Here is an 11,906-nt window from a genome sequence, read left to right as displayed (position 1 = left end):
CAGTATGAGATACAGAAGATCTTTATTATCACTAAGTAAATCATGGTCTCAAATGAAGAATTTCTTGGAGAGATCGCGCAGGACACAATATGAATTATCATGGGATATCGCTCTTAGACAGTTGTCAAACTCATCTACATTTCCCGTTTTATCCGATAAAGATGCCTATTCCAATTCAGAAAACTTGTCATTTTCGAAACATTTGTTTGACCGTTATCAGCAATGCGTGACAACTGCGCATGCAGGAGGTGGAGAAAAGGCGATCCATCGACATGTAGAGAAACAGAAGAAACTGCTTGCGAAGGACCGCCTCGCCCTCTTTCTAGACGACCCTGATGACTTTCTCGAGCTCTCCGTCATGGCAGGCCTTGCCATGGAATATGGAAACGTACCGAAAGCTGGAATGATAGCTGGTAAATGCAGTTGGGTTTCGAGGACTAAGTAGTCAAAGTTCACATTTCATTAATCTAGTCCTTCATTGTATAATATAGTAAATATGCAGGTTAGGCAAACCCCACATATTGTTATTTTGAGTAATAAATAGTTTACTTAGATGCAGGGTCATTCATAAAAGAATTACATCAAGTTCTTTTCAAAATTTGCAACAAAAAAGGGACACTATCTTTTTAATGTGATCCAATAGTTAATCTAACACTGTATAAGCAATGTTAATTTCAGTTGTCTAATTTTTTGCTAAGATGACAACTTATATCACTGAATTTTTTCTCCATTGGCTACATTTTATAGCCATTTTGGATAATTAGTGCAAATATCATAGGTGAGCATGAATTCACATGTGTTCTGTTTTTTGCAACACTGTCAGCAATGAAGGTGAAAAAGTTGGATTTTTACAAGAAATGAGAAATAATGTACAATATTGCATTTGTTATAAAGTCATGTCAATGTATGACATCCTTTTTTCAACTTGATATATATGCCTTTGAATGTTTCTACAGTTCAATTTCATGCAATGTCGGCTATCTGACATTTTTGATATTCCACAATACAGTGTTTGGATCAGGGGGCAGAACTTCCAGCCTTCCTCACAGGGGCAAACACTTAATTAAGGCCAAAATAAGGCAATGTCGAGAGAGGCATAATGTTCAGAAAGAAATATATTGTGTAATCCCAAATTTAGTTGCCTTTTTGTGATAATGTGGTTGGGGAATAATGTTTAATTTAAATGACCTACCTGTATGGTCAGCAGATGCAACATCCACAAAACCACAAGTTTTCTAACAGAGGACATTAGTTTTTTCCATTGTTCTTGAGGGACCAAACAAAATACCCCTTATTTACTACCGACAGGGATTCTGAATACGTCAATCAATATGTAAGTGTTACGATGTCAGTAGTAAGGATAACAATCTTCCTGATGGCACACATTCTCCATGACCTAAATATTAGACATGTATGTACAATAGACATGTTAAAGTCACAAGTAGGTAGTGACTTTATATCTATCAGAGCTATTTATTATATGTATAGAACTGTATGTACAAATACATGTTTTTTTGTCATCATAATACCAGTTGCTGTTGGTGACATACTCTCATTACCTGTACAGATATATTTATATCACCAATATATGGAATCTACTTATGCATTAAGAATAAACCAAGATAGATCTGGTATACATGTAAAAAATTATACTGTCATTACATATGGTATGACAAAGTTTTTATTTTGTCTTTGATTTTTTCATGGTTTGTAGGGATTGGTAGAGTGCAAGGAAAACTGTGTATGATAGTTGCAAATGATGCCACTGTGAAGGGGGGAACTGTTTACCCAATCACCTTAAAGAAACAACTACGGGCCCAGGAGATAGCTGAACAAAACAGACTACCAACCATCTACATCGTAGAGTCTGGTGGAGGCTTCCTTCCACTTCAAGTACGTACTTTTGTTTATACTTACTTAAATTTTGTTTTGATTGTGTAGGAAAAGCTATAACATATCAAATATGAATCATTTTGAAATATTAACCATACCCTGTAAAGCTTTTTATTATCAACGATTCAAATTTCTGCAGTTTTAACAAAGTTTGAAGTAAACAGGATTTATTTTTCTGAAAAGTGAGATGAAACACTCTCGGGTTTTCTCTTTTTGTTTTTTATCTTTTATTCACAAATATACTTGTTATTATAGCCAGAAATAGAATGTTTTAAGGTTAAAGTAACATATTGTGAACATAGATGTAGTGTATGGTATGCTTTGACTTATCATTACAACACTTAGCACATTTCCCCACTTGACATTTGACTTATTATTACCCTTTCAATATTTTCATTCTTTTTGATACAACAAGTTTTGCATGGGATAGGAGTATATTTTTCCATCCTGCTGTACTCATGTTGCACTCTAGAATCATTGTTGCTTTCATATCATCAAAATAGATATTTTATTTGACTTCCATGTTTCAGAGAACTTGCACTACATAAGAAAATAAGTGACACAATAACTGTGTTATTTTTTTTAGGCTGATATTTTCAATCCTGGAGGAAAAACATTTTGCAATGAGGCAGTGATGTCTTCAATGGGTATTGCACAGGTAAGTTCTATTCCTGAGGCAGTGATGTCTTCAATGGGTATTGCACAGGTAAGTTCCATTCTTGAGGCAGTGATGACTTCAATGGGTATACCATAGGTAAATTCTGTCATTGATGCAGTGATGTCTTCAATGGGTAGACTACATGTAAATTCCATCACTAAGGCTGTGATGTTTTCAATGGATTTTTATATACCACATGTAAATCACACTACTGACACAGGCAGTCACATCCCCAATACTAAGGTATATTCCATCACTGAAGCAATGTGCTTTGAAATACATTTTGTCTTTTTCCTTTGTGTATTGTTAGGTCAGTGAATAACAATTTAATGTTATGTTACAATGTACAATAAAATTATCATTTAAACAGATTAGAATTGTAATCTTTAACGGATTGTTCGTGATTTGATGATGGTTTTTAATTTTATCATTGCTTGCTGGTATAAACTTTCAAAAGAATTTTTCAAAAATTGTAAAACAAAATTCAAGTCTGATAAAACTGTAATATCTTTAACTCAAAACTCAGCTTTGATTGGTATATGATATATTGGTGATTTTTCAAACACAGAGTTGTACACATTAATTCTTTTCAGTTATAGTGACACGTTACCTCGCAAGGTATGTGATTTCTTTATATTTTTTCTGGTAGATGGCAATCGTATGTGGTAACTGTACTGCGGGTGGAGCCTATATTCCCACCATGGCTGACCAGACAGCCATTGTTCATAAGAAGGGTTACATATTCCTCGGAGGACCACCCTTGGTGCAGGCCGCTACAGGAGAGATAGTTTCCGCCGAAGAATTAGGTGGTGCTACTCTACACTGCAGGTAAATATTGTGGAAGTCTGTTAGATGCTGAAACGTATGCAAAACATTGTGGAAGTTTGCTGCTCATTATGCCACGCTATGTAACAGTATATCTTGAATCAAAGTACATTTTTGTATGTCACTTTGATCTACATCAAAGAACTTTTTAACCTGCCTTCGTAAGTTCAAAACTGTTATGTTGAGATAAAAAAAATTATTTATTTTAGGGGATCATGTTGAAATGATAGCTGGTCTGACAGGTTATATATATTATTTATTATACCCGGAAATGTTTGTACTTGTTTGCAAGCAAGGCTTATGTATAATGTTTGCCACTTCCATAGATACCATGACCTGAAGATATTGTTATCATAGGGGGCATCTGCGAAATATTTGGGAAACATCAATTTTGTTGGTTTTCTTTTTTTTTTTAACTCAGCGTAAAATATTTTGACTTGCTTTGTCAGCTTCAATACTTAAGATGTGGGTTCACCATGATGTGGCAGTGTGTGGTGAATCAACTATATGTTATTCAGACCTACATTTTGACCTTTGACCTACATCAAAGGAAAAGTTTGCATAGGCCCTATCTCCTAGTGTACTAGTCTCTGAAACTTCCTGCTTTGGAAATGGGTACACCTTGGTGAGGCAGTTTGTTATGTATCAAAAGTAGGTCACTCTGACCTACACTTTGACCTTTGACCTATATCAAAGAAAAAGCTTGTCCCAGCTCTATCTCCGACACCACTGGTCACTGGAACTTCATAATTGGTGTATGGTTTCTCATTGGTGAGGTGGTGTGTGGGTGGGGGTGTAATTTACCTAATTGATTTTACCTCATAAAAAACTTAGCTTTAGTATTGGAGACAAATCAGCTGCTTCATGGATTGTGATTCTTTTGTAGTGTAAGTGGATGTACTGACTACTTTGCTGAGAATGAAGAAGAAGCACTGAGTACAGGAAGAGACATGGTAGCCACGCTGAACCTGGAGGATAAGCTGCCGGTCTACAAAGATTGGGAGGAGCCCCTTTATAGCAGTGACCAGTTGAGGTGTTTAGTGGGCAAAGATAATGTCATTGATATCTACAAGGTATGTCTATATCAGTCACATGAAACAGTATACAAAAGTATACAAAAACAACAAACAAAACAAAATTACACCCAAAAAACTATTCTAGTTATTTATAGAATAATCCTTAAATTGGTTATAGACTTGTTGTTTTGGTGGTGATAACAATGTTAGATTTATACTTAACAGGAGACAGTTTTTCTTGACATATTTCTGTTTGTTGATATACCAGTGTCAAGGAATATTTAGTTGATACAGATATGTGGAAAGGAGCCCTCTAGAAATGATTACATATATTTAAACACTTGTTATGTTTTGATAAGGGATTTGGTCATTATTCTGTAAGTTTATCAAATAGAAGTTTTTATTAAATTTATTAGAGGCTTATGTGATCCTCAGTTGTACAGCATGATGATTTAATGGACAAGTTTTTGTACTTAATGAAGTTCCATTTGTATTAATTAGCAGAATTCTGAATTAGATTTTCTTGTATTAAATTGTCATTTCCACAGGTTATAGCTAGGATTGTAGATGGAAGTCGATTCCATGAGTTCAAGAAACAGTTTGGCCCTCAACTGGTGACAGGATTTGCACACATAAAAGGGTAGGATAGTTATTTACCCTTCTGTTTTTGTAATCATCGGCGGTATCATTTAAAAATATAATATCTCAGAGACAAAGTTTTAAAAATTACATTGTGATAATTAGATACTGTTGCTCGATAATCCACTAAGACATCTACCAAGCTATTCCAGTTCAATATTTCAGTAAACCTAGATGTCCGTATTTTATCTGTGATTAAAATTTATTTGAATACATATGTTGTTGTTAAATTGTGACAAAAGTTTTACTAGGAATAGAAAAAAGCACAAATTTTGTAATGAGATGTGAAAGTTTCTCCTTACCCTGTGACAAATAGAAAAAAATACTTAGAATAAAAAGATAAATAAAGAATGAAAGCAACACTGACAAAATATCTATTACATTGTATTTGATGTTCATATGTTCTTTTTATGAATAAATTGCGATTTTGCGGTTCAAGAACAATTCACCATTGAAGTCCACGACGTTAATCTGTTCCTGGTTTTGCAATATCAATTTGACAGTTTGAATTAAATAAAATTAATGTAAATGTGATAGTTGTACAAAATATCAGTTGTTTTGACATTAATACAGAATGTACACATTTTGAATGTGACAATAACCTTTGGTTACTGTATGCTGGGTGTCCACAGATACCTGGTAGGGATTTTAGGCAACCAAGGTGATATCACAGACAACGCTGCAGAAAAGGCTGCCCATTTTGTCCAAATGTGTGATGATCGAGGCATTCCAATCGTATTCCTTCAAAACACCAGCAAGTCTGTTCCCACTTCTGAGAATACAGGTACTTACTAAGCACTGGTTAAATCTGTTCCCACTACCGAGAGTACAGGTACTTATTCGATTTAATGTAAAAAGGTTTCTGACAAATGCTGTTTACTCCATGTATTTTTTTTGTAAATTATAAGAGAAAATAAGAATATTCCATCAATGAAAATCTTGCTTCATATTTCTTTTGCAGAAGAATTTAGTAGGATTTTACTTTCTTTCATTTGATTCTGTCATTTTAGAGTATATTTATAACTTTTTAAACATTATCCAATACCCTTGCAAACTCATCTTTATTGTGTGTAGAAACCATCGTTTATTTCCATCCTTTAATGTTTTACTGAATGAATTGATGTATGTATATTAACAGGCCTAGACTCTGGCAACAAGCTGCGAGGCCATGCTAAGATGATGGGAACTGTCAGTTGTGCCTTGGTACCTAAACTTACTGTCATCATTGGCAATTCTATTGGACCAGATAGCTATCTCATGGTAACTACTTATTATAAGATTCACACCTGATGATCACTAAAACTCTGTAATACAGAGTCTATAATGGACTGTGTATTTTGATAAGTTTACACAAGTGTACTCTCTGCCGTGATCTGAATTGTCATCGCTGGTTGCACAGAAAAAAATGTATCATCACTTGTTGTACGGAGAAAATGAGTTGCTTCCCCTTACTTTGAAATTTTGTGATATTCAGTTTGCAACAGGGACTCTTTGGTTACATTGGTTAACTACAGTTTTTAATTGTTTGTATGCTTTACATGTCATTATGTGACTATTAAGCATTTTAAGTCATATATAATGATTTAAAAATCTCCATTTTGTTTATGACCAGTCATTAATTGAATTGAAGGCAATAAAAGGTTATTCATCAATTAAGCATGTTAATTTGAATTCTACCACTACACAGTTATTTTGGAATACTGTAATGTACCACAGTGTCAGACAGTAAACCAAAACACCACAAATACACAGATTTAATGTTCAGTTTTAAGTACACTGTTTACTGAACCAGTAGGCACATTATTTCTAGGAGAGGATGTTTATGAGGGCAAATGTAGTATATAAGAATTATGTAACCCCGAAATTATTTCTAAAAAATTACATTATATTACTGGTAATCATTCATTTACAGGGAGGTAGGTGTACCAGCCCCAACTTCATCTTTTGTTGGCCAAACGCTGTGATAGGAATGACTCATCCGAAGGACACCATTCAAGAACTATGTCAGGTGAGAGGGAGACACAAAGCACATATCATGAATTTGTCTTAATATTCATAAAATCAATATGATTTAAAAATGAATTTCAATTTGCAAACTTGTATGTGTATCAGATTTTAAGGATAATCCTGAAATATATCTTACAGTTTTAGGGGAGATACAGTGAAACTTTATCTTTATTGTTAGCACTGATTGGCAGGCAATGTATGTAATAGATTTCTGATCTGGACATGCCTTTGTTTTAGATGAAATTTGAAGGCAGTGAGATGACAGATGAAGAGAAAGAGACCTATAAGAAGAAGGTGGCAGAGCAATGCATGACAGAGTCCTCAGGGTTTTATGCTGCCTCTCGTGTCTGGAATGATGGTATGATCCTCCCTGAGAACACACGCCAGGTAAGTCAAACAAAGAATACACTTTTTGTAACAACATTTAAACCTGTACTCTAATTGATTGCATATCAAATTTTATTGTGTTTAAAGTAAAAATGTAAAAAGTGGAAAAGACTAAGTTTTGTTGAACTCACTAGGGTATTTGCAAATTTTTATAATTATTATGATACATCTTATACATGACAGATTAAATTTGGCTTCCAGGCTTAATTATTAATACAGGTTTTGATGGCACTTCTATTGGTTTTCTTCAGGCTTTGAGACCAATATTGTTATGTCAGTAAATGCCCCTATATTTAAACATTTGGAAATGTACTGAGGTCCTTTTGGAGAGTGACAGTCTGAAAATGTACCCAGATCCTTTGGGATCATGATTGTTGCTCTAATACTGAGAGACGACGTGGCAAAATATTCTTGTTATTACAGTATAACTGACAAGATACATGAATTTGTGGTGTGAATAAAAAGAGGTTTAGTCATGGTTGATTTGTTGTTTCTCTGAACAGGTGCTACACCAGTGTATAGAGGTGTCCCTGGTCTACAGGCAACCAACACAGATGAAATCCTCTGTTATCAGGATGTAGACAGACAGACAACCAACACAGATGAAATCCTCTGTTATCAGGATGTAGACAGACAGACAACCAACACAGATGAAATCCTCTGTTATCAGGATGTAGACAGTGTATAGAGATATCTCTACAGAAAACCAGCACAGATGATGTCCTCTGTGATGTAAACAGTGTATAGAGATGTCTGTATAGACAACCAACACAGATGTCATTCTCTGTGATGTAGACAGTGTATAGAGGTGTCTCTCTGTGGACAACCAACACAGATGACGTTGTCTGTGATGTAAATAATGCATAGAAAGTGTTCCAACAGACACCAACACAGATGTTGCCCTCCATCATCAAGACATATGCAGCATTCTGAAAGCAACTTTTCACAAACAAACACTTCTTGACATCTTTCACATACATGTGTTTAAAATTTGGTTGTGATTGAATATAAATGGATGATTTGAACTGACATTTTTGTAAATATTGTTTAATCACCAAGATAGAAACATGAGAATATGTTGATATTAATGTTGTATAAAGATTCATCTATATATGTATATGGGTATGTATTTATGTCATGTCATGCTATATAGATACACTTAACTTCTATGTATAGTACAGAATTTCAAAACTGAATTTTATAAAGAACTGTAAGATTATTTATAAGATTTTTGTCATGCTACATGGAAATAAAAATAGTAGAAGAGTGTGAGAGGTAGTCCACAACAAGCTGGAATGGTAGTTTCAAAATTTATTGAAGATTTCTGGCCACATCTTTCGCCACTGACGGCTTTCTAAAATAAAAAAAAAAAGGCCTGTAGAAGCCGTCACAGGCGAAACATGTAGGGTTCACTGGGGATGGACGGCTTGCAGTGCTTTGTCTTTTTAATTAATATAGATCTATAATGCAATGTAATTATACTAATCTTAATTCCTGTTTTGAATTATAGATTCCAGTTTATTTCAACTGCAATATCTAACCATGTTGATAATGTATAAATTGTGAAATCCTCAAAAGTATCACTGCTGTAAAATTTTGACCATTATTCTTCTTAAATCGGATCTTCCAGGGTACTGTATGATATGTAGATAGTAATGAGAATGGTTTTGTACGTAGCCAGATATGTCTGTTTTGGTTGTAAAATTTTTTTTAGTTTTTTGTTTTGATTTTTTTTCGAAATGATATGTTTCCATGTTTGCTTTTGGTCAGTAACATTGAGATATTAACAAAACATAATGTACATAATATAATATTTTTTATACTTAATATTATAGTTAGCATAAATTAGTACCAGTGCACTAATGCCAGCGACATAAACACTTTTTTCTTTAATAAATTAACAACATAGAGATCATCTGTGCAGAATCATCATATGACCATTCATGAGCCCAAAGAATGGTACCAGGTTGATTGTGGTTCACTATAATAAGGGGAAATAATAACCTTTTGTCTTTACCTACATGTCCTTCAGTAAACTTTTTAGTGCTTTATATACCAACAATAGACTCCTGAAAAGTGTGAAATTTTTTCAGAATTTTACCTTTGGGGAGATTTTTTGTCTGGTCTACTATGTTTCAATTGACATCTGATTTGATTAATGTGATTCTGTAGATATCAAATCAAGTCAACACACACTGACAGTTCAACAATAAAATTAGTCTTTATTTATCAATTTTTGATTTATTTGTGTCACCTGTAAATTTGAAGTTTTCAAATGACATTTATTTCAGTCATTTCTTTTTGTCAATTCATTACAACTTTTGATTTGAATGAAAGTATTGACTGATGTGTCAATTAAATGTTCTGTGGGAGTACATATTTTTTTTGGACCTTAAGTTCAAAAGAGAATGTCGAAGTCATGGTTCAAACAAAAGTGTATGTATTATTACATTGTCCAAGTGTCTAGGTCACCTGCCTCAAAGTGAGCTTATAATGGCACAGCATGCATGTATAATTAGTTGTCTGTCTGTTCGTAGGTTAACTTTTTTTTCTTTATACGACTTCTTCTGGGGAATTATGTTACGTAAATGTAAGCAGCTGGCATGGAAGAGTTAGTCCATCATTGATAAGCAGTTCTGGTGGGTATGATTAGTAAATGGTATATAATGAGTTTGACAAGACACCATAAATGTATGTTACATTTAAGGATTTTGTAACATCCTAGCTCATTTGATATGATTGTATGAAAATTAAAAAAAAAGAAAAGTCCAGAGTTGGGCATGTGTATACCAATAATATCTTTCCAGCAAACTCATCAAAATCAGAAATTCAGTCATTTCCTTTCTTCATGTATAGTCTCCATACCTGAGGTCATCATGTACAGTCTCCATACCTTAGGTCACCATGTACAGTCTCCGTACCTGAGGTCATTATGTACAGTCTCCATACCTGAGATCTTCATGTACAGTCTCCGTACCTGAGGTCATCATGTACAGTCTCCGTACCTGAGGTCATCATGTACAGTCTCCGTACCTTAGGTAATCATGTACAGTCTCCATACCTTAGGTCTTCATGTACAGACTCCATACCTGAGGTCATCATGTACAGTCTCCATACCTTAGGTCTTCATGTACAGACTCCATACCTAAGGTCATCATGTACAGTCTCCATACCTTAGGTCTTCATGTACAGTCTTTGTACCTGAGGTCATCATGTACAGTCTCAATACCTTAGGTCTTCATGTACAGTGTCTGTACTTTAGGTCTTCATGTACAGTCTCCATACCTTAGATCACCATGTACAGTTTCTATACCTTAGGTCACTATGTACAGTCTCCATACCTTAGGTCACCATGTACAGTCTCCATACCTTAGGTCACCATGTACAGTCTCCATACCTTAGGTCATCATGTACAGTCTCTATACCTTAGGTCACCATGTACAGTCTCCATACCTTATGTCACCATGTACAGTCTCTATACCTTAGGTCACCATGTACAGTCTCCATACCTTAGGTCACCATGTACAGTCTCCATACCTTAGGTCACCATGTACAGTCGTCCATACCTTAGGTCTTCATGTACAGTCTCCATACATTAGATCACCATGTACAGTCTCCATTCCTTAGGTCTTCACGTACAGTCTCCATACCTTAGGTCATCATGTACAGTCTCCATACCTTAGGTCTTCATATACAGTGTCTGTACTTTAGGTCTTCATGTACAGTCTCCATACCTTAGATCACCATGTACAGTCTCTATACCTTAGGTCACCATGTACAGTCTCCATACGTTAGGTCACCATGTACAATCTCCATACCTAAGGTCACCATTGTACAGTCTCCATACCTTAGGTCACCATGTACAGTCTCCGTACCTTAGGTCACCATGTACAGTCTCTGTACCTTAGGTCACCATGTACAGTCTCCGTACCTTAGGTCACCATGCACAGTCTCTGTACCTTAGGTCACCATGTACAGTCTCTGTACCTGAGATCACTTTGTACAGTCTCCATACCTTAGGTCACCATGTACAGTCTCCATACCTTAGGTCACCATGTACAGTCTCCATACCTTAGGTCATCATGTAGTCTCCGTACCATAGGTCACCATGTACAGTCTCCATATCTTAGATCACCATGTACAGTCTCCATACCTTAGGTCACCATGTACAGTATCTGTACCTTAGGTCACCATGTACAGTCTCCATACCTTAGGTCACCATGTACAGTCCCTGTACCTTAGGTCACCATGTAAAGTCTCTGTACCTTAGGTCACCATGTACAGTCTCCTAACCTTAGGTCACGATGTACAGTCTCCATACCTTAGGTCACCATGTATAGTCTCCGTACCTTAGGTCACCATGTACAATCTCCAAACCTTAGGTCACCATGTACAATCTCCAAACCTTAGGTCACCATGTACAGTCTCCAAACCTTAGGTCACCATGTACAGTCTCCTAACCTTAGGTCATCATGTACAAT

General features: G+C 35.3%; 1 protein-coding gene across 1 annotated transcript; it reads left to right on the top strand.

Annotated features, from left to right (window-relative positions):
* Window positions 1-4: 4 nt before the first annotated feature.
* LOC132545599 (uncharacterized) lies at window positions 5-8,871 on the top strand. The gene is made up of 11 exons (XM_060209295.1): window positions 5-413; window positions 1,715-1,893; window positions 2,480-2,551; window positions 3,201-3,379; window positions 4,263-4,449; window positions 4,941-5,032; window positions 5,664-5,815; window positions 6,170-6,291; window positions 6,944-7,039; window positions 7,276-7,425; window positions 7,929-8,871. Exons 1-11 carry the CDS (start codon window positions 5-7, stop codon window positions 8,004-8,006), a joined length of 1,716 nt encoding a protein of 571 aa, XP_060065278.1. The 3' UTR covers window positions 8,007-8,871.
* The last annotated feature ends 3,035 nt before the right edge of the window (window positions 8,872-11,906 follow it).

The sequence above is a fragment of the Ylistrum balloti genome, unplaced genomic scaffold (genome assembly GCF_031769215.1).
Source record: "Ylistrum balloti isolate Yb309-2 unplaced genomic scaffold, AGI_CSIRO_Ybal_v1 Utg369850, whole genome shotgun sequence".
NCBI classification, from domain to species: Eukaryota; Metazoa; Mollusca; class Bivalvia; order Pectinida; family Pectinidae; genus Ylistrum; species Ylistrum balloti.
Note: the sequence above shows the minus strand (reverse complement) of the source record. Positions and strands in the feature narration are given on the sequence as shown.